This window comes from Oncorhynchus nerka, linkage group LG27 (assembly GCF_034236695.1).
Source record: "Oncorhynchus nerka isolate Pitt River linkage group LG27, Oner_Uvic_2.0, whole genome shotgun sequence".
Classification (NCBI taxonomy): domain Eukaryota; kingdom Metazoa; phylum Chordata; class Actinopteri; order Salmoniformes; family Salmonidae; genus Oncorhynchus; species Oncorhynchus nerka.
In genome coordinates, this window is record NC_088422.1 from 35,057,003 (window position 1) to 35,082,131 (window position 25,129).

Here is a 25,129-nt window from a genome sequence, read left to right on the forward strand (position 1 = left end):
CAATATTCCCAAGAATCATCTTTGTTTGTCTCTGTCATAGATGCTGTGTTTGCCCTTTGCTTAAAGATTTAACGCAGTGAGAGTTGTTTTATACAAGAGCCTTCTGAGTTATTTTTTTGACTCTCTCCTTATTTGCAATCGAACTTCAGAGTTTTGTTCATCTCCTCATACTCTGCTTCTACTGGGCATTCCACTGAGTTCAAAACTTGGTCCACTTATTCTGCCACAACAATACTGTTGATCTTCATTTCTTCCTCACCACTGTCATCAGAAATCATCAGAAATGACAATGTTGTTTTTACCCAGGTCAAGGATTGCTTCGTCATCTGATTCACTTTCAGAGTCAAGAGCGAGTCAGGCTGTCAACCTCCAGAGAGTAGCCCATCACAACATTCTCCTACTGAGGTTTGTCAATAGCGGCAGTTAAATTCAGGGCAGTGATGACGTTGAGAGCTGTAGCAACACGTTTGCAGTTGTCCATTGCTATTATCTTAAAAAAAAAAATCTGCGGTAGACTACTGATCAGGAAACCCCCATTATGTTATAGACAGTAGCCTGTGGCATGGTAGACCAATCAGGAATCATCTCTCAGCATGACCAGCCCCTCCATTATCTCAGCCAATCAAGGCTAGCCAGGAAGAATCCTTTTTTTCTCCATAAGAAATAAACTAGGCTCGTAATTTAAAATGTTTACAGATCACCAAAGAGTTTTCTATTAGGCACATATATTTTTTTTTTAAACGTAAAAAAAATAATATATATATATATTATTTTTCACATATTTTTTAATGAATGAAGAACGCCCGTCTTACTTGAGATATCCAGACAAATGTCCATTAATTATATTCCGCATGATATTTCACATTTCCCGTTGCTGCAGGATTATTTTCCTGCTGTAGCAAACTTATCTCAAATTAAGATCCTACATCTGTAGTGCTGTTAATATAAAGAATGTTACCAGATCCTGATCTGGGACCACTGAAACTGAATGGGATTTTTTATTTATTTTTCAATTCAGCAACTCATACCATTCGTGATGGAGAGGATTGTAGCCATTTCCTGCAATCAAATGACATAGTGACCTCATGGGTAGAATGTTATTCATATTTTTCATAATTTCATAATGAATAAACATTCTTTTTTAAAACCTGCCGAAAATCCGGTGTTTCTATGTCTTCTATGATGTATATAAAGTGTAATATTGGGATGCAAACGCTAAACTGAATACATTTCAACTCTATATCTGACATGGTATATAGGTGTCTTCTTTTTTTCAGCTGTGTGAGGTGTATACTTTTGTTTCAAAGTAGATTTGTTTAGTACTACCAAGAAACACCCTGATTTAGCCAACTGCAGTAAAAGGTTAACTAGACTGCTGCGGGGTGGAACTCCTATGTTTCCCCTCCCCATCCAGTGTTTCCATTCCAATCTCATTTAGAAGATATAAAGCTGAAGCCTGTAGAGCTCAGAGCTAGTTGGAACAGAGAGGACCACCCACAGTTGGGTTTAGTATGAACTGAAGGCAACAACCACCACAGCCCAAAGCTTTTCATCCACTCTAATCAGAGATATATTAGAAATATGTATTTCAATTACTTTTGAGCATTTTGTCATTTGTATTTCACCGGCCTTAACTACAATCCAATGTATTTTGTAACAAGATACTTTCGAGACCTGTAATTAGTATTTTCAAAATATAAAATACTTTCTAATAACTTTATTTAATTATTATTATTTAATTTCACCTTGCATTGATATCAGAAGTCTAATGGCATTATGGTGTGATAAGAGTGTCTTCTAAATGACCAATACATAAATGAAAATGTAAAAATGAACATTAAAGCATGCTGGGTATTGTGTTAATGAGCTCCGCCCCGAAACAAGGTCAATGATATTACCCAGTGTGCTTTCTAATTGTTTATTATTTTGCTAATTTAGTAGACACTCTTATCCAGAGCGACTTACAGTCAGTGCATGACAACCACATTTCACAACCATAGCAAGTAAAACACTTGTTGTTAGAGCTACTGAGAATGCTGTTGTAGTGAAGCCGTGTACTTGCAAGTGTATTTATGTAAATACTCTACTTTGCAAAAGTATTTTGTATTTTAGTTTGATGCATTTGTCTTAATAATAGTGTCTTGTCGTTATTTGTGAGATTCATTTTGATGTATCTTTTGGCCATATCTAACCCTAATGTGCTGTTTGATGCATTTGTCTTAATAATAGTGTCTTGTCTTTATTTGTGAGATTCATTTTGATGTATCTTTTGGCCATATCTAACCCTAATGTGCTGTTTGATGCATTTGTCTTAATAATAGTGTCTTGTCTTTATTTGTGAGATTCATTTTGATGTATCTTTTGGCCATATCTAACCCTAATGTGCTGTTTGATGCATTTGTCTTAATAATAGTGTCTTGTCTTTATTTGTGAGATTCATTTTGATGTATCTTTTGGCCATATCTAACCCTAATGTGCTGTTTGATGCATTTGTCTTAATAATAGTGTCTTGTCTTTATTTGTGAGATTCATTTTGATGTATCTTTTGGCCATATCTAACCCTAATGTGCTGTTTGATGCATTTGTCTTAATAATAGTGTCTTGTCTTTATTTGTGAGATTCATTTTGATGTATCTTTTGGCCATATCTAACCCTAATGTGCTGTTTGCCACTGCTTCTGCTTTTTCGGGTTAGGTTGTTTATTTATTTGTGTTAGTTTATTTCTTTGCAACCTGGTGCATGATGGTTGAGTGTTGCTGAGGAGGTGGGGAGATGGTGTGTGTGGGTGGGCACTACCCCCAAAGCTATAAGACTGGTAAAATAGTTTGTTAAATAGTTAACCAATAGCTACCCAGAATATCTGCATTGATCCTTTTTGCACTAATCTCTTTTGACTCAAATACTCTGTTGTTACTATTTATTATCTATTCCGTTGCCTAGTCACTTAATCCCTACCTATATGTACATACAGTATCTACCTCAACTACCTTGTACCCCTTGACTCGATATTGGTACCTCATGTACATAGCCAAGTTATCGTGCGTTATAATTTGTTCTATTTATTCTTTGTGTTATTATTTTTCTTTTTTTCTCTTCTATTTCAATGTTTTTTCTCTGCATTGTTTGGAAGGGCCTGAAAGGAAGCATTTCACTGTTAGACTACACATGTTGTTTATGAAGCATGTTACAAATACAATTAGATTTTGATTTGATTTAATGCGGCTTATTTTACTTTCAGATGGCGAGCCACAACCTCCGTCACAGACCGTCACGGTAAATGGCTGGAGGGAATACAAGCGTCTTCCATCTGCGTGGTGGTGGAAAGGGCCTCTGTGGAGCTGTGATCGTCTTTCAGTCTCAGCAAATCACCTTTCCTGCCATGGCCCCACCATCAGCTCTCTGCCCTCCTGATGCTTTCTCAGAGGGAATGTAGAGAGACACACACTGGAGACACACTCTCCAGCACTACACACACACCCCTTCATGCAGAGATCCCATACACACACACTCCTTAGCTCAAGATACCTTTGTTGTGTGTCTTTTTTTACCTGGTAGGCAATTCTTTTTCCCCAACCAGAATTGGATTTGGACTCTCTGTCCTGTGTGATTGAACCTCTTAGTAGCTTTAGGGGGTGTTGTCCTGCTCTGCTGCTTTATGGTTGGGTGTCCCTGGGACGTTGTGACTGAGCAGGGGGAGCCAGCATGGCCAGGCCTCTGCTGAAAATCCAACGCTACTTTCGCAGGAAACCTGTGCGCTTCTTCTCCTTCATCCTCCTCTACCTGACAGCTGGGAGCCTGGTGTTCCTGCATTCTGGCTTTGTAGGGGACAGCTCCACGGGGGAAAATGGGGGCCGGGACCCCATGGTAGCATCTGGGATAGGGAACAGGGTGGCCTCCTCAGACGGCCGGGGGGTAGGAATGATGGGGAGGGTGTTGAAAGATACACGCAGACCCACCCCGCGGAGGTACGGCCCTCCCTGGATGAAAGGGGCTGGTGGGAAGGACTGGGAGGGTAGGGGAGTAGACTACACCAGCAGCTGGAACCGCGCCCTCAAGGGACGCAACGCCAAAGATCTGGACGACGGACGGGGTGAGTCAAAAGTTTATGTTGATACATTGCTAGTTGTACAGTACCTACAGTACATGTTTGGTATACACTATATACACAAAAGTATGTGGATTTGGCTATTTCAGACACACCCGTTGCCGACAGGTGTATAAAATTGAGCACACAGCCATGCAATCTCCATAGACAAACATTGGCAGTAGAATGGCCTTACTGAAGAGCTCAGTGACCTTCAATAGGGCACCATCATAGGCACCAACAAGTAATTTCTTAAAGTTTCTGCCCTACTAGAGCTGCCCCGGTCAACTGTAAGTGCTGTTATTGTGAATTGGAAACAGAACGGGACCGCCAAGTGTCGAAGCGCATAGCACGTTAAAATCGTCTGTCCTCGGTTGCAGCACTCACTACCGAGTTCCAAACTGCCTCAGGAAGCAACGTCAGCACAAGAACTGTTCGCCTGGAGCTTCATGAAATGGGTTTCCATGGCCGAGCAGCCACATACAAGCCTCAGATCACCATGCGCAATGCCAAGCATCGGCTGGAGTAGTGTAAAGCTCGCCCCCATTGGACTCTGGAACAGTGGAAACTGTTCTCTGGAGTGATTCTCTGGAGTGATTAATCATGCTTCACCATTTGGCAGTCCGATGGACTAATCTGAGTTTGGCGGATGCCAGGAAAACACTACCTGCCCAAATGCATAGTGCCAACTGTAAAGTTTGGTGGAGGAAGAATTATGGTCTGGGGCTGTTTTTCATGGTTCGGGCTAGGCCCCTTAGTGCCAGTGAGGGGAAATATTAACACTACAGCATATAATGACATTCTAGACAATTCTGTGCTTCCAACTTTGTGGCAACATGACAACGCCCCCGTGCACAAAGCGAGGTCCACACAGAAATGGTTTGTCGAGATCGGTGTGGAAGAACTTGACTGGCCTGCACAGAACCCTGACCTCAACCCCATCGAGAACTTTGGGATGAATTGGAACGCCGACTGCGAGCCAGACCTAATAGCCCAACATCACTAATACTCTGAATGGAAGCAAGTCCCCGCAGCAATGTTCCAACATCTAGTGGAAAGTCTTCGCAGAAGAGTGGAGGCTTTTACAGCAGAAAGGGTGGGACAAACTCCATATTAATGCCCATGATTTTGGAATTAGATGTTCGACAAGCAGGTGTCCACATACTTTTGGTCCTGTAGTGTATTTAACTAGACACCCTCAGCTTGGTTTTATACATAAGAATCATTGTCTCATAAAGTCACCTCTGACTTACAGATTTATGATCTTAATTTGATCACCCTGTTGCAGGAGACCTTTCCTGCAATGCAGTAAATGTAAAACCTGTAGGGTATTCAAGGTTTAAAATGCTTCTGAAGTTTGACATTTCCACTTTGAAATTTCAGACTTGAATTTCCCTTACGGATAATGTTTCAACCCTTACAAAAATGTCCATTAATTGTCATCCACATCATTCATATGTCCTGTTGCTGGCTCAAATTACGATCCTACATCTGTAGCTCCAGTTGTTTATGTTGTATAAAAAATGACAGGTTTATAGACAATAGAGTAATTTATTATTTCACTGCAACAGCCTGAAGAAATATACTATCCGTTTAAGTGACTATCAAACTTAAATGGCCCCTTGAGTATTCACTGTTCATTATGAAATACACAGTATTCCACATGTACAGACACACAGGCATTTGTGGATAGGCAAATACACATTCACCCTCAGAGTGTTGCTCAAGGTTAATGTGGATATTATTGTGCTGGAGGCCTTGGCAAAACGACAGCCATTTACATTTGCTGCAGCATTTAAGTGACTGGATATTTAACAAGTAATTAGCCCTTCAGGTGATGCCTCCCCAGGACAGGCAGGTCACCTGTAAAACAAGCCAGTATTTGACGTTCATCCATTTCTGAAGACGTTGGGAGATGATGTGGAAACTGTCTATTAAGGGGCAACAGTGAGCACTGTTACCTTCTAGTAGATTTTGGTTTTGCAAGGACATTGTGGATGGGGATAGTGGATGGGCTTAAGCTTCTACCTCTGATTCCAAATGACGCATGTTTGAATCCAGCGAAAGAAAGTTGTTTTTAATATTTTTTATTTTAAACCTATCCCAAACCTTAACCCTTACATTAACCATTCAAAGTTAATGTCTAAATTGAACCCTAACCGTACAAATGTGGAGTTAATTCCTAAACTTAACCTTAAACACTTAATAATGTGATGTTTGGAATAACTTAAAAATGTGACGATTAAGACTGTGAGAGCTTGTAGCTCCAGGGGGATGAAGACCTCTCTCCCAGGGAGATCTAGAACCAGGGGCTCAGTTAGCTCCTTGATGCCACCCACCCTAGTCCTCCTTGCCCACAGTCAGTCAACACCCATTGAGGGGGATATTCAGAACGCACTGCTTTACAGTGATAGCAGGTTTTCCCTATATTTTATTATGTATGTTTACCTACATAATGGAGCTATCCTTAGCAACATCTGGTGTGACATTGTAAATATTACCTAGATACTGAGAAGCCACAGACAAATGACTTGGAACCAAACCACAAAATATAATTGAAAAAATAAGCTAATTGAAGGTTTGTCTCTATCTCTGAAAGTCTCACACTCATAAGCACAGATCTCCAATCTTGGGTAAAATCCTTCACGGCTCATTTTCATGGGCCATATGTAGCATGTCCATGGCAATTAACCTTTCCCAAAAAGAGCTAGATTGAGCTCATGTGAAGTGATGTAGATTCATTTAGAATGGGACTCCACAAAGCTGGCTGCTGTGAGCAGCTGGTAGCAGACTGGAAGTGCCAGAAGTGCACAGCATAGCGCACCGCCCTAATCATATTATCCTTTCAATGATCTTTACACTCTCCATACTGGACTTTAAAGTATATAGTAGGAGTTGTACCAGATGACATCAGTATAATAATAGAGATAGAATCTCTATGGTTATTACCTTCGTAGTACAAGGATACCTACATATAGTTAGCCTTTGAATGAGAGAAATAGGTATTACAAGCACAAGCAGTTCCTGGGTGGAATTGATTTGCACAGGGATTGTTTTTGTTACATTCATGTGGTATTCATATGGTACATGATTGTTTTCCATCTTTCTGATTAAGAGAAACACAAACAGGCTTTATATAGTACATGTATTATTGCTAGGGATTATCAGATCATACGAGAGGACCTCAGTTTGTCTCCATGTAGTATGTCCTCTCTGTCTAGGATGTCCTTGCTCTCTCTCTCTCTCTCTCTCTCTCTCTCTCTCTCTCTCTCTCGTTCTCTCTCTTTCTCTTTCTCTCTCTTCCTGTCTTCCTCTCCCTCTGTTCTTTCTCTGTGAAGTGGTAACCCCCACAGGACCACGGCAGAGCGCTAGCTGAAAGAGTAATTAGTGCTTTCAAAGTGACACTGCTCCACTTCATCCACAACTCCTATGTGCCACAGTACTCCACCACCCCCACCACCACCTCATCACACTCCAGGCCCCTGTCATGTTCTCGTCAAGAGCAGCCACACCCAACCCGCTCTCCACCATTCACACAAGGGTACGCACCCGTGTGCACATGTAAGCACACGCACGCAAGCACACACACTGTCTGAAAGAAACATTAACCAAATACTGTCTTCCCCCCTGTATCCAACCACCTCATCTACCCTGTTTCAAGGAGTAATCCAGCAAGGGTATCATTGTAATCCAGTACAGATTCATTTTATCTGTTGACATCCCTCATGAGGCGAGAACATTACTGTATAGTATATAATAATAATAAGATTATTATATAAGATTATAATAAGATTATAATAAGATTATGATAAGATAATAACATGATACGAGAGGGGAGACAATAAGCTCATACTATGGTGACAAACTCAGAGAGGCAGATTGTTTCTGACATGTCTGTTATTTGTTTGGGAAATCGAGAGGAAAAAACAAAGCTGTTTGAAATGGAACCACTATCCATCACCTGTCAACACCAGATCTTCTGATTTAGAGAGATGCCTACTTTAACTATCATCACTGCCCTAAATAAAACTCTATACAGGTGGCTGAGTTATGTCTCTACACTCCCTACACTCCTGCCATACATCTGTGTACACACAGTATTTGTTCGTACAGTATAGACTTCACATTTGTGTCTGTTGTTAATCTTCTTGCCACATGACTGTGCTTACATCACAACTTGCAGATAGATATAGTATCTCTGCTTCCTTGTGTGGCTGCTGATCGGATTATTTAATTTAATAAACTCAGCACAAAAACGGAAGGTGGAAGGGCAGCCCCACTGAAGTGCAGTTCAGTTGAGCTAAATCACTGCTTCCCTTTGTCATAAAGCAGATTAGTGATCAGTCCACTCTGCTGCTATGTCTGGGAGGAAGATTACTGCAAGGTCCTACAGAGCACCACATGCTGCCGCTCTACTGCCTTTTAGACCATTACAATTACAGTAATGTGGTGGGTTAGGATGTGTATTGTTCAACCCCCCAGGGGACAGATGGTGAGGGTTTTGGATTGGTCTACCCAGCATGCTATTTCACAGACAGAGCAGGAAGGAAGTGTGGAAGGATCAACCAGTCCCACTGCAGAAGGACATCCCTCCCTCCCTCAATACTCACTTCAAATAAGTCAGGGAGGAAGTGTACTGAGTGCCATTGCAGTAGCAGGCCACTAGAAGGAGTTGTGTGTCTTTATAAATAAATCAACATGCTAGTCTGGTGTTGATTCCTTGAGCAGAAACATTGCCCTTCAATATGTCTTCACTGTATGGATCAAATTGATGATTTGGGATTTTACTTAAACGTTGTTTTACTGATTTATAGAATGTCTCTACAGAATTGACCATGGCTGTAATAATAAGCAATTACCTTTGGAAATGTGCATGTTTTACTCACATAAACTATGGAATTCCATGCTAAACAAAACATGTGCTATTTCAAACAGTATTATTGTCTCTCTCCCTTGTCTCCTATAATATTCATTGGTCTGCTTGAATTGTGCATATTTGATTTATTATCAGAAATGTTACATTTTTCTCTCTTACAGCAAAGTACATCGGCTGCTATATCGACGACACAGCGAAAAGAGCACTTAGGGGAGTGTCCTTTTTCGACTACAAGAAAATGACGGTCTTCCGTTGCCAGGACAACTGTGCTGAAAGGTAGGCCTGGGACTATAAAAACTCACAAACACGACGATTCAGTACAAAGACAACAAGCAATCAAATGTCCTCTAGTGTGCTTAGTTTCCTTGCTACTTCTAAATTCATTGGTGGTTACTACTGTAACTGTTTGGCTGAGGAATGACAGGATAAAAAATGTTTATGTTTCAAACACACACACTCACGCAGGCACGCATACACACATATACAAACACACACACTCACGCAGGCACGCATATACACATATACAAATACACACACTCACGCAGGCACGCATATACACATATACAAACACACACACTCACGCAGGCACGCATATACACATATACAAACACACACACTCACGCAGGCACGCATATACACATATACAAACACACACACTCACGCAGGCACGCATATACACATATACAAACACACACACTCACGCAGGCACGCATTTACACATATACAAACACACACACTCACGCAGGCACGCATATACACATATACAAACACACACACTCACGCAGGCACGCATATACACATATACAAACACACACACTCACGCAGGCACGCATATACACCTATACAAACACACACAGTCACAGGGTGGGAGTGAGGAGTAAAGGTTGTGTACCTGATCAGTGTGTAGTAGATTAACATGTCTGGCAGAATGAAATTAGTCCTGTCTAATGGATATAGGGCCTTGTGCCAGCTATCATACTCTCTCACCCTCTCCCTCTCTCCTTCTCCTCAACATTAGCTCTCTATACCTGTAGTCTCTATAGTCTTTTCACATTATTTCTCCCTCTCTTTCTCTCTCTCTTTCTTTCTCCCTTTCTCTATTTCTCTCTCTTTCTCAATTTCTCTCTCTCTTTGCCTCCTCTTATCATCTCTTCTTCAAATCATCTATTTCTCCTGGTCCACCTTGCCTTCTACTGTCCCTCTCATTCTCCCAATGGCTCAGCCCAATGCATTCCATTACTAGAGAAAGAGAGGAGGACAGCGAGAGGAGGACAACGAGAGAAGAGAGAGAGAAGTAGAGAGCATGTTTTCATCTTCCTCTTCTGCTCCTCTCTCTTTCTCTGTACTCCAACCCCTCCCAGAGCAGGCTGCTCATATGCAGACAAATCCATAGCTGTGGGAAGTAGAGGTGCTAAGGATGCTGCGGCACCCCCTGAAAAATCAGAATAAAAAAGATATATTATTTACACTGAAAAAATATATAAACACAACATGTAACAATTTCAAAGATTTTACTGAGTTACATTTCTTATGAGGAAATCAGTCAATTAAAATAAATTCATTAGGCCCTAACCTATGGATTTCACATGACTCGGAATACAGATATGCATCTTTTGGTCACAGATACCTTAAAAAGAAAGGTAGGGGCGTGGGTCAGACAACCAGTCGGTATCTGGTGTGACCACCATTCCTGCCGTGCGACACATCTCCTTCGCATACAGTTGATCAGGCTCTTTATTGTGGCCTGTGGAATGTTGTCCCACTCCTCATCAATGGCTGTGCGAAGTTTATAGTTATTGGTGGGAACTGGAACATGCTGTTATACAATCCAGAGCATCCCAAACATGCTCAATTGGTGACATGTCTGGACATGCAGGCCATGGAAGAACTGGGACATGTTCAGTTCCAGGAATTGTGTACAGATCCTTGCGACATGGGGACGTGCATTATTATGCTGAAACATAAGGTGATGGCGGTGAATGGCACAACAATGGACCTTAGGATCTCACCTTGGTATCTCTGTACATTCAAATTGCCATCAATAAAATGTAATTGCGTTCGTTGTCCGTAGCTTATGCCAGCCCATACCATAACCCCACCTTCACCATGGGGCACTCTGTTCATAATGTTGACATCAGCAAACTTCTTGCCCACACGACACCATACACGCTGACTGCAACACACTGACTGCGATCACTGACGTTGGTTACGACGCCCAACTGCAGTCAGGGCAAGACCCTGGTGAGGACGACGAGCACGCAGATGAGCTTCCCTAAGATGGTTTCTGACAGTTTGTGCAGAAATTCTTTGGTTGCTCTGGTCTCAGACGACCCCACAGGTGAATATGCCAGATGTGGAGGTCCTGGGCTGGCATGGTTACACGTGGTCTGCGTTTGGGAGGTCAGTTGGGCGTACTGCCAAATTCCAAATGGTTTTGTGTGACAAAACTGCACACTTTAGAGTGGCCTTTTATTGTCCCCAGCATAAGGTGCACATGTGTAATGATCATGCTGTTTAATCAGCTCCTTGATATGCCACACCTGTCAGGTGGATGGATTATCTTGACAAAGGAGAAACGCTCACTAACAGTGTTGTGTCTTTACTATGGATTAAGTGATATATGACATGCTATTTTATCAAATCAATTCTCTGTAATTAATATTACCTGATTAAACTAATCATGTAAATGTAATTAACTAGGAAGTCGGGGCACCACGGAAGGAGGTTTATAGAGCTGTTGTCTTTCGAATAAACTCTTAAAGACCTGGTAATATTGTATATCAATAGCAGTCAATTATCAATCGTTAACTTATTCAGTCTCATCTGAACATCGTAAAATTCTTGGTTATCTTCACAAAACCTGGCTAACCAGTTGAATCAGCAATACAAAATTTGGTTTAACTATTTATTTACTAAATACCTAAATAATCACACAGAATTACATATAGTGTACACAGGATGGATCATACATTGATTACTAATTATGTCTTACAAGAAAACGTCCCTAGCGAACGGAACCGATATGACAGCTGGTTACACAAAGAAAGGGGGTTGGGTTTGAATGAAGCGTGGGAGGACTGAGGAACAAAAGGATTGGGTCTCTATCGGAATTTATGAAGCTATGCTATCGTAAATACAGAATCTTATGAATTCTAAATAACCACCCATTTGGAAATGGAAAATGCAAGAAATATTTACTCTGATCTGCGCTTCGATAGATTGGTCGAAGATGGAAGGCTGGGTTGCCCAGCAGAGATCTCCCTTGTCCTTTGAAGAATATGTCTTGTGGTAGAACGGATACGTTGTAGTATCGTAGTCGCGTGGTAGAACGTATACGTTGTAGTACCCTGTCTTTCTGAAGAGATTGTTTGTCCTTTCATAGCCCACGTTTACAGCTGCTGCTGATAACTCGACATCTAGGATGTATCACTTCTTTAGTGAATAAGAGTTCATAGTTGCCATACTATAAGCTCATGCTATATTCTGGCTGGTATAGTCGAAGGTCATGCTTCCAGTGTGTTGATCGTCACCTCCACGTTGAAATTAGCCCTTTTAAACGTATGGACAGCTGTCCTCACGTCATCGGGAACACAATGTTAATTTCGTTAGGTTGTAGTCGTTCAACCATTCGCAACCAGAGCTCATGCTGAGGTTGGTTTAGTTCTGTAGTTGATATTAGCCCTTTTAAACGTATGGACAGCAGTCCTCACGTCATCGGGAACACTAGGTTGACTTTCGTCAATGGGCTTTTGTAGTGGGGGAGAGAAGGGTGTGCTTCATAGTTCACAACCAATGCCTGTTCACTTGGGCGGGGACACTGAGTGAGCATAGTTCACTTTTGAAAGCAATTCTCTCATTTAGAAGGTAGAATTACATTGAATCTTTTCACAAATTGTTTCATATTTAAACATTTAAATTGCACAACAATTCCATGTGAATCTGACTTTCCAAGATACAGTTTATGTCGTCCTATCGTCAGTAATAATGTCTCTGATGACAACTGATCTGACATCATACTCTTTAAGTACCAATGAATATTTTCATCTGGTTGGATTACTGAAATATGGTTCCGTTCCCAACCTTTTGATGTTACCAGACTTTCTCTATGTTAACAAAGGGCTTTCCAAGAGTCCAATCTGTAGAGTAGAGAGAACAGAGCAACGTCATGACAACAGGAATGTAAACAAATTTGTTAACAAAATCTGAGATAAATAAGCTTTGTGTGCATATGGAACATTTCTGTGATCTTTTAAACATGGGACCAACACTTTGCATGTTGCATTTATGTTTTTGTTCCGGGTATTATTGAGTACAACATTTTTTTTTATCCTCACACAAAATTAATGCACTGGGCCTTTAATAGTTAATTAATTTAACCATGAATTGGATTTGTATTCATTTTCATGCTGGGTTGACCGAGCAGCTGGGTCTTTTTTAATGTAATCCATAGTTATTTTTAGGAGTCATGCACTATCAGGGTCCGTGGCTTTTATATAGTTATTTTTGGCCACCAGTGAGCGTAAATGTCATCATGTTAAGTTTGTACAGTGCAAATGTTTGTTTTCCTTTAATGTTTTTTCACATGACATATTCCAATAAAACCTTAATAACATAGTAATAACATATTGTAACAAAGTGGTAACTATCCCAACACTGGGAAATGCATAGGCTCTTAAGGAACTCATACACGTGTGTAAGCTTCATTAAAGCTATAAAAGTTTCAGTGTTCAACCTTAACATGTGATAACAATACAACAGAACAGAATTACATTTACTCTCACTGGTGGCCAAAAATAACTATCTGAAAGCCACGCCCCTACTAAGCCACGCCTCTGGTCTTCTGATCTAACCCGCTGGGCCATATCTCAATAACTCAGTAACAATACTCCAGCATACTCCAGCATCCACAACCCAACTGATTTAAAATAAAACAACCAAATTAAGTGACCCAATGTCTGCAACCCAGCAGTTGGGTCATCCTAACAAACCCAGCATTTTTTGTGTAAAGGCTGTGTAGTGTTGGCCATCTATTGACATTCTAAATAACTCAGAGGAATCAAGTATGCATCTCGCATGTGCCACTGCCAGGTTACTGTACCCCAAGGAGTATACAGGCCATGTGTGTTTGATGGATAGAGCCTTCCAGAATATTGTACTCTGCATGGACTTCGTAATCAGCATCACCCTGGAAAATGTATTTCTTTAAAAAGCTCTGGTGTCTTGGTGCAGTATTACTGCATGCAATCTCTCTCTGGTCCCACCCTTGTCCACCCAGAGGGCTCTCTTCATCTTGAAGAGGGCGAGTGAGGTTACTGCTAGTTACCCAGCTGACTGTCTATGAGTCAATCACCCTATTACTGGACTGACTGCAGAGAGAGCTGCTGAGAGAGAGGCTGATGTGCGTCTTGCTACTGCATGCATAATCGAGTTCTGAAATACAAGACCACTTACCTCTGGTCAGACATTGCAGACTGCAGTAGGTGAGTCGAGATGCTTACAGATTGTCAGGCAGTACTAGAAGCACTGAGAGTATTGCTGCTGTAGGGACATTTTTATTTCTTATCATGTTGTAACCAATGCAGAATATTATTGTGTGAGACAGAGCCTCTCTGTTATTATTGATGATATAGTTTTATTAAGTTTTCTTATTTTCAATCAACAAAGTCCTCAACTGGCAGCTTCATTAAATAGTACCAACAAAACACCAGTCTCAATGTCAACAGTGAAGAGGTGACTCCGGGATGCTGTTGCAAAGAAAAAGCCATATCTCAGACAGGCCAATAAAAAGAAAAGATTAAGATGGGCAAAAAAACACAGACACTAGACAGAGGAACTCTGCCTGGAAGGCCAGCTTCCCGGAATTGCCTCTTCACTGTTGACGTTGAGACTGGTGTTTTTATTTCTTATCATGTTGTAACCAATGCAGAATATTATTGTGTGAGACAGAGCCTCTCTGTTATTATTTTCACCTCGCAAGGCGAGGTGAAAATTCGAAAAACGTTTTTTAAAGTAAGCTATAGGCCTAATATTGAATTGACACAGTGTCTGATCACGTTGTCTGCCAAATAGCCTATATGTTCTACAAACAAGATAACAGGCTGTAAATAGTGAATTTTCTCCCGAGAGGCGCAGCTGTATCACATCCGGCCTTGATCGGGAATCCCATAGGGTGGCGCACAATTGGCACAGCGTCGTCCGGGTTAGGGGATGGTTTGGGCGGGAGGGCTTTACTTGGCTCATCGCTCTCTAGCGACTCCTTGTGGTGGGACGGGTGCCTGCAGGCTGACCTCGGTCGTCAGTTGAATGGTGTTTCCTCCGACACATTGGTGCGGCTGGCTTCCGGGTTAAGCGGGCGGGTGTTAAGAAGCGCGGCTTGGCGGGTCATGTTTCGGAGGACGCATGACTCGACCTTCACCTTCCGAGCTCTTTGGGGAGTTGCAGTGATGATACAAGATCGTAAAAGGGGCTAAAAATTTGGAAATAAAAGTAGGCAAAATCTTTTGCAGGCCTAGGTTAGGCTATAGGGCCTATCCCTCACGCAGCCCCAAAAAATAATAAATAGACTGCTAAAATTATATTTCGCCGGGTGGCTGGGATATTGGATGGCAGATATGTTGTCTCACCTCCAATAGTAATAACAGTAATCGCTTTTAGTCATTGGTCTGTTTCTCAGTGGCCAGGATTGTCCTTCAAAAACCTATTTGCCTCTTCAGGAGTTTTGAAGTGTGATATGGCTCATTGGTGAAGAATCCTGAACGCGTTTGGGTATTTGAATCACCTGAAGATGCCTTGGTTAATGAAGTGTTTCTTCACCTCGTCAAACTCTCAGCGCTTTCGACGTATTCCAGCTGACAGGTCTTGGTGCAAGGTGAGTTTTGCGTTTTACACTGTAATGGTGTTGATTTTCGCCGCCTGTAGCACTCGTTCCTTGTCAGTGAAATCTCAGGAAACGTATGACGATTGGGCGCGGTGGTTGTCTGGCTGCTGGTGGGGGCCTCAGTGCTTGGTGAGCTCTCTCCAGTTCTATGGGCCTGTCGGTGGACTGGTGGAGCCATTCTGGGGGGTTGTGTTGTAGGTAATGGATCAGTGACATGTTTCCCTCTTCTTTTTCAGACAGGGTTATTAGAACAGTTATTCCTTAACCCCCTATTTTCCAGGTCCTCTAATTTTCTCTTCCAGATGCTCTGTTTCCTTTTCAGCATATGCTATTGTTTTCACTGCATCTGCCAGTGAGTTTTCCAATGATTGTATTCCCAAATCTGGCTAATCCAGGCACCCTACGTTGATGGCTATCTTGTTGTTGATGTCAGGCAAGGCATATTCCAGGGTTGTCACTTTGTCCCCTATCACACTGAGCTGAGTTTGATGTTGAGTTCTGTATGTTTGGATCTCAGCTCAGAAAGGATGTTTTCGACAGAGGAGTAGGTTGGCAGTTGTTGGGCCTCGGGAAGGGATGGTCGTCATGCTCCTGGCTAATGGCGCTAGCTTTTTCTGAAGCTAGTTGTTTCTCTGAGGCTTTTTCCGCTGCTATTGCTCGAGTCTGTGGAACAGCAAATAACAGGCCCAGCCATACAGCCAAAATGTCACATGTAATGTCGACTTTTGTAACCACCATGGCTTTTTTTACTAAAGCTAATGGGGTTTAACTTAAGAATAAGAATTGGAAATTACATGTGCGGAGCTGTCAGTTCATGCGGCCACCTCGTTCAAGGGTCACGTGATCCCCTCATTATTGATGATATTAACATGTTAACCCCCTCTGTTTTCCTTTCACCAGGGGATACCTGTATTCAGGCCTAGAGTTTGGGGCGGAGTGCTACTGTGGCCACAAGATCCAGGCCCCCAACGCCTCTGAGAGTGAATGCATCATGCAGTGTAAGGGCGACAAGGGCAACCTGTGTGGAGGGGCCAATCGCCTGTCCATCTACAGACTGGAGCTGAGCCAGGAGTCAGCGCGCCACTGTGAGCTTTAACCACCTATCACCACACTCCACCTGGGCATGGGTACTCCACTTAGGGGGCATGGTGCACCCCACACAATGACAAACAGAGGGGTACTGATAGGAGCAGCCAGGCAATCATACCACAGTGCTGTTCTCTTTCAACATGACTGACTTCTACCTCATATTATAGGCTAAAATGCAAAAAAAAACATTATAGGTTAACTAACTGCAAAGTAGATACTTGAAAGGATTCTACACAGTCCCTGGCACTGTTTTGCAATCAATGCTAATAAATTATGCTAATAAAATATTTAGATTTTGGTGGTTTGACGGTGAATATATTTTCCAGGGTCGGGTGCAACCCGGTTTAGTTGTTTACTTTTCCCCCAAAGAGCTGTGCTACCTAGCCCAGCGAGCCGTGTTTTTCACTTTGACACGGCTCTCGTTTTGTGAGAACAAAAACCCTGGTCTGCCCTAGAAAGCCTACGATCGCCAAAGGGCTAAATAAAAAAAATAGAGTCAGCCGTGTTGGTCTCTAAAATTATCAAGTTTGATCCCCACAGTGAATTATTTTAAAGTTCAATACAAATCTAGATATTTCATTAAATACTACTACATTTATCGACACACAGGACCACGTGCTGGCGTAGACCAATCACGGGCCGGCAGGCTACGAGGAGGCTTCCGATTGACTCTCTCAGGCAGGATGATTCAGCAGGAATACATGGATGATGTCTGCGTTATCGCTATGTACTGATATTAATGTCCATGGGTGGGACGGGTAGTTAAGTGTGATAGGATGTTCAGAGGCAACAGGGTAGGGTGCACCTCCTCCCTCTCCTTTTACTCCCTCTCAAACCCTTCCTCCTCCCCCACTTCTACTATCTCCTAGGTCTCTTAAAAGATAAGCACTTAGACACCAATCCACAATCTATAGTAGTATATCTTTTGGAAGTGGCTCCAAGCTTGTTTATATTCAGGGTTAAAATAACAACACTGTTCTGTAATTGTTGTTATTTCTCCTTTTTTCCTGTTTGCTGAAGCATGCATATTCCAGATGGCTGAGCATTGCTCTGACACCTCTGACCCTGATCGCAGTCATCATGTGACAAGAACCCTGCTGCATTCTTCAAAAGAGGAAATGAACGGGAGGATGTTTTATCCTCTGTTGTCCTCTGCACTGCAGACTGTTATCATCCGGTTGTCTGGGAAACAGTGCAGCCTCCCATTTTCCCCTCTGATCAGCAGCAGAACGTTTGTAGAGACATAAGACCCAATTTTCTGAGTAAAAACTCCTACCTCTCTTTCACCCTTTCCTTTCCAGTTATAATGTCCCTTTCCCCTATCTCTATATACCTATTTGTAATACTGAATCAGAAAGATCATGTGTAGTCTCCACACACATTAGATCTAGGCTAACATACATGCACTCATGCAGCTTAATATTTGCATCTATGATATGTTACCATGATGAGTAAGACACACAGACCTAATACAGTTAGAAAGGTGCTCTAGTTCTCGGGGCCCTGGGCTGATCATTTATAGTTAAGTGACACGCTAGCCGAGGAAGCTCCAATGAAGCATTTCATTACCAAAAAAGGAAAGGGTGTCTTTTGTGAGACGGCAGAAGGAGGAGATAGAGGAAGATGGACTTAGAATACAGAGAATAGCTGAACTGAGAGACAGAGAGAGCGAGAGTGTCAATGTGCCTGTTATTTACTGTTCTACAGTATGGTTGGGCCTGTTATTTACTGTTCTACAGTATGGCTGGGCCTGTTATTTACTGTTCTACAGTATGGTTGGGCCTGTTATTTGCTGTTCTACAGTATGGTTGGGCCTGTTATTTACTGTTCTACAGTATGGCTGGGCCTGTATTTTACTGTTCTACAGTATGGTTGGGCCTGTTATTTACTGTTCTACAGTATGGTTGGGCCTGTTATTTACTGTTCTACAGTATGGTTGGGCCTGTTATTTACTGTTCTACAGTATGGTTGGGCCTGTTATTTACTGTTCTACAGTATGGCTGGGCCTGTTATTTACTGTTCTACAGTATGGTTGGGCCTGTTATTTACTGTTCTACAGTATGGTTGGGCCTGTTATTTGCTGTTCTACAGTATGGCTGGGCCTGTTATTTACTGTTCTACAGTATGGTTGGGCCTGTTATTTACTGTTCTACAGTATGGTTGGGCCTGTTATTTACTGTTCTACAGTATGGTTGGGCCTGTTATTTACTGTTCTACAGTATGGTTGGGCCTGTTATTTACTGTTCTACTGTATGGCTGGGCCTGTTATTTACTGTTCTACAGTATGGCTGGGCCTGTTATTTACTGTTCTACAGTATGGTTGGGCCTGTTATTTACTGTTCTACAGTGTGGTTGGACCTGTTATTTACTGTTCTACAGTGTGGTTGGGCCTGTTATTTACTGTTCTACTGTATGGCTGGGCCTGTTATTTACTGTTCTACAGTATGGCTGGGCCTGTTATTTGCTGTTCTACAGTATGGCTGGGCCTGTTATTTACTGTTCTACAGTATGGCTGGGCCTGTTATTTACTGTTCTACAGTATGGCTGGGCCTGTTATTTATTGTTCTACAGTGTGTGCACTGTGGTAGCCCATAGGGACAGCTTGGGGCTAAAGGGTGTTGAGACAGCCAGTGTAGGAGAGCCAGGCAGTCCCTGATGTGATGGTAACTGCTCAGGGCAGGCCACTGTTGGGTCAGGGCCTCATGCTTTGTGTTAGGTTCCTAGTGAGGCCAAGGGAGGGGTCCGTTTATACTATAGGGGTCAAACTGAAAGCTTTGTCCAGTCAGAACACACATGAAAATGTGTTGATACTAATCTAGTATATTGTGTTTGTCCTTGGTTCAGATGGGAGTGCCATCTTTAAGGGGTGCTTCCACAGGCCTGACAACGTCACCCTGGCCCTGCCCATCAGCGCTGTCATCCAGAACATGTCAGTGGAGAAGTGTGTGGACATGTGTACGGAGAAGGTGAGGGAAATGTACATATTGTGATGTGTGAGATTGTGATGTCTGTTTGCTTGGTACTGTTTGAGTGAGAGCAGGTGTATTTGTGTTATGTGAGGGTGCGTACATGTCATGTGTATGTGTGCCTACAAGTGCTTCCACTGTAAAAAAACAACAACTAGTTGTTTCAACTATTTATTATTAAGTAACTGCTGATGTAAGACGTCAATGTGATGTCAATGTGTGTCGAATATGTAAGTTGAAAACATTATGTTAAAAGCACTGTGTGTGTGTGTGTGTGTGTGTGTGTGTGTGTGTGTGTGTGTGTGTGTGCGTGCGTGCGTGCGTGCGTGCGTGCGTGCGTGCGTGCGTGTGTGCAACCAGTTCCACAGCCTTATAGTTGAATGAACATGTGAGAAAAGTTGAGCAAACACATCATTTTACATTTACTGAGTTTTTGCCTAAGTTTTCTCAAGTTAGAGCTAAACATTTTAAGTTCAGGTAGCACATGGACCGAAAAGTTGAGTAAACAAAAAAGGCTGTAGAACTATTTACTTAATAATAATTTGTTGAAACAACTAGATTATTTTTACAGTGTGTGAGTGTGTGTATCATATACATCATCTTTATCTCTCTGATGTCCCTGGGCTCCCTCCTTCCTGTCCTCCAGGAGCTGTCCCTAGCGGTCCTAGCTGGAGACAGGTGTCTCTGTGGGTTCCCCACCCCCCACTTCTCCCTCCATGAGATGGAGGATGAGGACCTGTGCCTGCACCGCTGCCATGGCGAGGAGTTTGAGAGCTGTGGGAATGACGAGTACTTTGTGGTGTACCAGACACAGGTCCAAGGTAAACAAGCCATCCTTCTAAGCCCTCTCTAGTTGTAGTGACTGGATATAACTACATCAATTACCATTACCAATGTCATTCATATTAAAGGATGGATTCCCGTATATTTGTTTTGATGCTCTTTAAGTAGAAGAGAATAGCAGAGTGCTGGAAGTGGTACACGAAACCATTTGTGTACAGTGTTTCTGAGCATAGGTGAGAGTGTTCTTGTGAAACAGCTAGCCCACTGCTTTCACACCATCACCAGTTGATTTGATTTATTCCGATTCCCATTCGCCGACACCAATGGCGACAGCTAGTCTTACTGGGGTCCGACAAATAACGAAAAATACATTGCAGATAAAATACATTACAATTTACATTTAAAAACATTAACATGTAGTGTGTGTGTGTGCATCTATAAGCACATACACACAACAAGTAGGTCACATTGGAGAGGCGTTGTACCGTGAGGTGTTGCTTTATTTGTTTTTTGAAACCAGGTTTGATGTTCACTTGCACTATATAACATGGAAGGGAGTTCCATGCACTCATGGCTCTGTATAATACTGTACATTTCCTTGAATTTGTTCTGGACCTGGGGACTGTGAAAAGACTCCTGTTGGCATGTCTGCTGGGGTAAGTGTGTGTGTCAGTGCTGTGTGTAAATTAACTATGGAAACAATCTGGAATTTCCTCAACTCTTAGCCAAGAGTGACTAGAATGCATAGTATTAATATTAGCCCTCTGATTACAATGAAGAGCAAGACGTGCCTCTCTGTTCTGGGCCAGCTGCAGCTTAACTAGGTCTTTCTTTGCAGCACTTGACCACATGACTGGACAATAATCAAGATCAGATAAAACTAGAGACTGCAGGACTTGCTTTGTGGAGTGTGGTGTCAAAAAAGCAGAGCAATTCTTTATTACGGACAGATATCTCCTTATCTTTACAATCATTGAATCTATATGTTTTTACCATGACTGTTTACAATCTAAGGTAACACTAAGTTATTTAATCTCCTCAACTTGTTCAACAGTCACACCATTCATCACCAGATTCAGCTGAGGTTTTGAAATGAAGGAATGATTTGTACCAAATACAATGCTCTTAGTTTTAGAGATTTTCAGGGCTAGTTTATTACTATCCACCCATTCCAAAACTGACTGCAACTCTTTGTTAAGGGTTTCAGTGACTCATTAGCTGTGGTTGCTGATGCACATATGGTTAAATCATAAGCATACATGGACACACATGGCAGGTCCTTGGTAAAAATAAAAAAAGAGTAGAGGGCCTAGAGAGCTGCCCTGCGATACACTACACTTTACCATCACCATGGATGCTGCTGCTGTTTTGTCTCTCCTCAGTGGATGGATGCCCAGAGAGGCTGGGAGCAATGCTGCCCTAATGCTGCAACAGCACTTCTTACATTCAGAACTGGAAATAGAGGCTCTAATAAACAATGTACAACAACATACTGTTCTGGACCAGTCATATTATATAAGGATACAATAAAAAAAACAGTCAAATACATTTTAAAACGTAAACATTCTGTAGTATACACACATTGGCTATATAAATTGTACAATTATTTGTTTCTTAATCACTGGCCATGTTTCATGTGACATTTATTTGAATCTCCAGTATGGCGAAAGCCTGTGCATCAACAGCTGTCCCAGAACACAAACTGACGTATTGTACCATCTCTTGCTTCCTTAAACAGTCTTCAGAGTTGCGACATCGTAGCCACCACAGGGCTGCTCTCACACCAACCAAGTCCTGCAGTCACACAGTGGTGGAAAAAGTACTCAAATGTCATACTTGAGTAAAAGTAAAGATACCTTAATAGAAAATGATTCAAGTAAAAGTGAGTCATCCAGTAAATTACTACTTGAGTAAAATCTAAAAGTATTTTGGTTTTAAACATACTTAAGTATTACAAGTAAATGTAATTGCTAAAATATACTTAAGTATCAACAGTAAAAGTAAAAATATAATTAATGTAAACCAGACAGCACACAAGTGTGAATTTGAAAAAAATCCTGTCCTGCTAAGCATTGAAAATGTAACTGAGTATTTTGGGCTGTTAGGGAAAATGTATGGAGTAAAAAATACATAATTTTCTTTAGTAATGTAGTGAAGTAAAAGTAAAAGTAGTCCAAAAATATGAATAGTAAAGTCCAACAAACTACTTAACTAGTACTTTAATATATTTTTACTTAAGCACTTTACACCACCGCAGTGATGTTACTCACAGGCCTTTGCCTTGTAGTACATCACATTACACTTTTGCTAAGCAGGAACTTGTATCAAGGGTGACTTAGCACATGTGAAGCAATCTCTAGTTCAAGAGTGTCATTGTATTTGTATTTGTTAGGGATCCCCATTAGCCAAAGCAGCAGTGACTTTTCCTGAGGTCCAAATACATTAAGGCACTTACATCACATATAAAACAAAATATAAAACATTACATCATATAACATTATTACACCACTACATACAGTGCATTCGGAAAGTATTCAGACCCCTTGACCTTTTCTACATATTGTTACGTTCCAACCCTTATTCTGAAGTGGATCAAATATTTTTTCCCCTCTTAAATCTACATACAATACCCCATAATGACAAAGCAAAAACAGGTTTTTAGATTTTTTTTGCATATATATACATATATATATTTTAAACAGGTGGATCATGTTTCCATTGATCATCCTTGAGCTGTTTCTACAACTTGATTGGAGTCCACCTGTGGTAAATTAAATTGATTGGACATGACTTGGAAGGGCACAGACACCTGTCTATATAAGGTCCTTCAGTTGACAGTGCATGTTAGAGCAAAAACCAAGCCTAGAGGTCGAAGAAATTGTACGAAGAGCTCTGAGACAGGATTGTGTTGAGGCACAGCTCTGGGGAAGGGTACCAAAACATGTCTGCAGCATTGAAGGTCCCCAAGAACACATTGGTCTCCATCAATCTTAAATGGAAGAAGTTTGGAACCACCAAGACTCTACCTAGAGCTGGCCGGCTGGCCAAACTGAGCAATCGGGGCAGAAGGGCCTTGGTCAGGGAGGTGAGCAAGGACCCGATGGTCACTCTGACAGAGCTCCAGAGTTCCTCTGTGGGGATGGGAGAACCTTCCAGAAGGACAACCATCTCTGCAGCACTCCACCAATCTTGCCTTTATAGTAGAGTGGCCAGACAGAAGCCACTCCTCAGTAAAAGGCACATGACAGCACGCTTGGGGTTTGCCAAACAGCACCTAAAGGACTTTCAGACCATGAGAAACAAGATTCTCTGTTCTGATGAAACCAAGATTGAATTATTTGGCCTGAATGCCAAGCGTCACGTCTGGAGGAAACTTTGCACCATCCCTACAGTGAAGCATGGTGGTGGCAGCATCATGCTGTGGGCATGTTTTTCAGCGGCAGGGACTGGGAGACTATTCAGGCTCGAGTGAAAGATGAATGGAGCAAAGTACAGAGAGAGATCCTTGATGAAAACCTGCTCGAGACCACTCAGGACCTCATACTCATGTGAAGGTTCACCTTCCAACAAGACAACGACCCTAAGAGCACAGCCAAGACAACGCAGTAGTGGCTTCGGGACAAGTCTCTGAATGTCCTTGAGTGGCCCAGCCAGAGCCTGGATCGAACATCTCTGGAGAGACCTGAAAATAGCTAGGCAGCGACGCTCCCCATCCAACCTGACAGAGCTTGAGAGGATCTGCAGAGAAGAATGGGAGAAACTCCCCAAATACAGGTGTGCCAAGCTTGTAACGTCATAAGCAAGAAGACTCGAGGCTGTAATCGCTGTCAAAGGTGCTTCAACAGAGTACTGAGTAAAGGGTCTGAATACTTATGTAAATGTCATATTTCAGTTTTTATTTGTAATACATTTGCAAAAATAAAATAAAAAACAGTTTTTGCTTTGTCATTATGGGGAATTGGGTGTAGATGGGTCTGAATAACGAATGCACTGTATCTACAATACAAAATATTTACTACCACCATACAACAATAGTACAATGTCCAGTATGTGTGTAGAGTGCGTGTGCTAGCACTTGTGTGTGTATGCATGTGTCTGTACCTTTGTGTGTGTCTCTTCACAGTCCCTGCTCCCCGCTGTTCCATGAGTGTACTTTTACTAGTTTTTTAAATCTGATTCTACTGCTTGTTCCAGTTAACTTATGTGGAATAGAGTTCCATGTAGTCATGGCTCTATGTAGTACTGTGCGCCTCCCATAGTCTGTTCTGGACTTGGGGATTGTGAAGAGACTTCTGGTGGTATGCCTTGTGGAGAATGCATGGGTGTCAATACTTCTTAACAAAGCAAGTAGTGATGAAGTCAATCTCTCCTCTACTTTGAGCCATGAGAGATTGACATGCATATTATTAATGACCACATGGCTGAACAGTAGTCCAGGTGTGACAAAACTAGGG

The 25,129-nt window shown here is 42.0% G+C and overlaps 1 protein-coding gene across 4 annotated transcripts in view; it reads left to right on the top strand.

The window, feature by feature from the left end:
* The window catches only part of LOC115111663 (sialate:O-sulfotransferase 2), a 101,617-nt gene that overhangs the window by 67,125 nt on the left and 9,363 nt on the right, over window positions 1-25,129 (top strand). Inside the window, exons 2-7 of one of the 4 annotated variants that reach the window (XM_029637981.2) lie at window positions 307-405; window positions 3,239-4,090; window positions 9,122-9,236; window positions 16,738-16,922; window positions 19,771-19,892; window positions 20,539-20,713. In XM_029637981.2, coding sequence (XP_029493841.1) covers window positions 3,703-4,090; window positions 9,122-9,236; window positions 16,738-16,922; window positions 19,771-19,892; window positions 20,539-20,713 — 985 coding nt within the window. In that variant the 5' untranslated portion in view covers window positions 307-405; window positions 3,239-3,702. Of the gene's footprint in view, window positions 1-306; window positions 406-3,238; window positions 4,091-7,525; window positions 7,646-9,121; window positions 9,237-16,737; window positions 16,923-19,770; window positions 19,893-20,538; window positions 20,714-25,129 lie in introns of those variants that run through there. The other 3 variants (XM_029637979.2, XM_065011607.1, XM_065011606.1) reach the window with 3 other exon arrangements.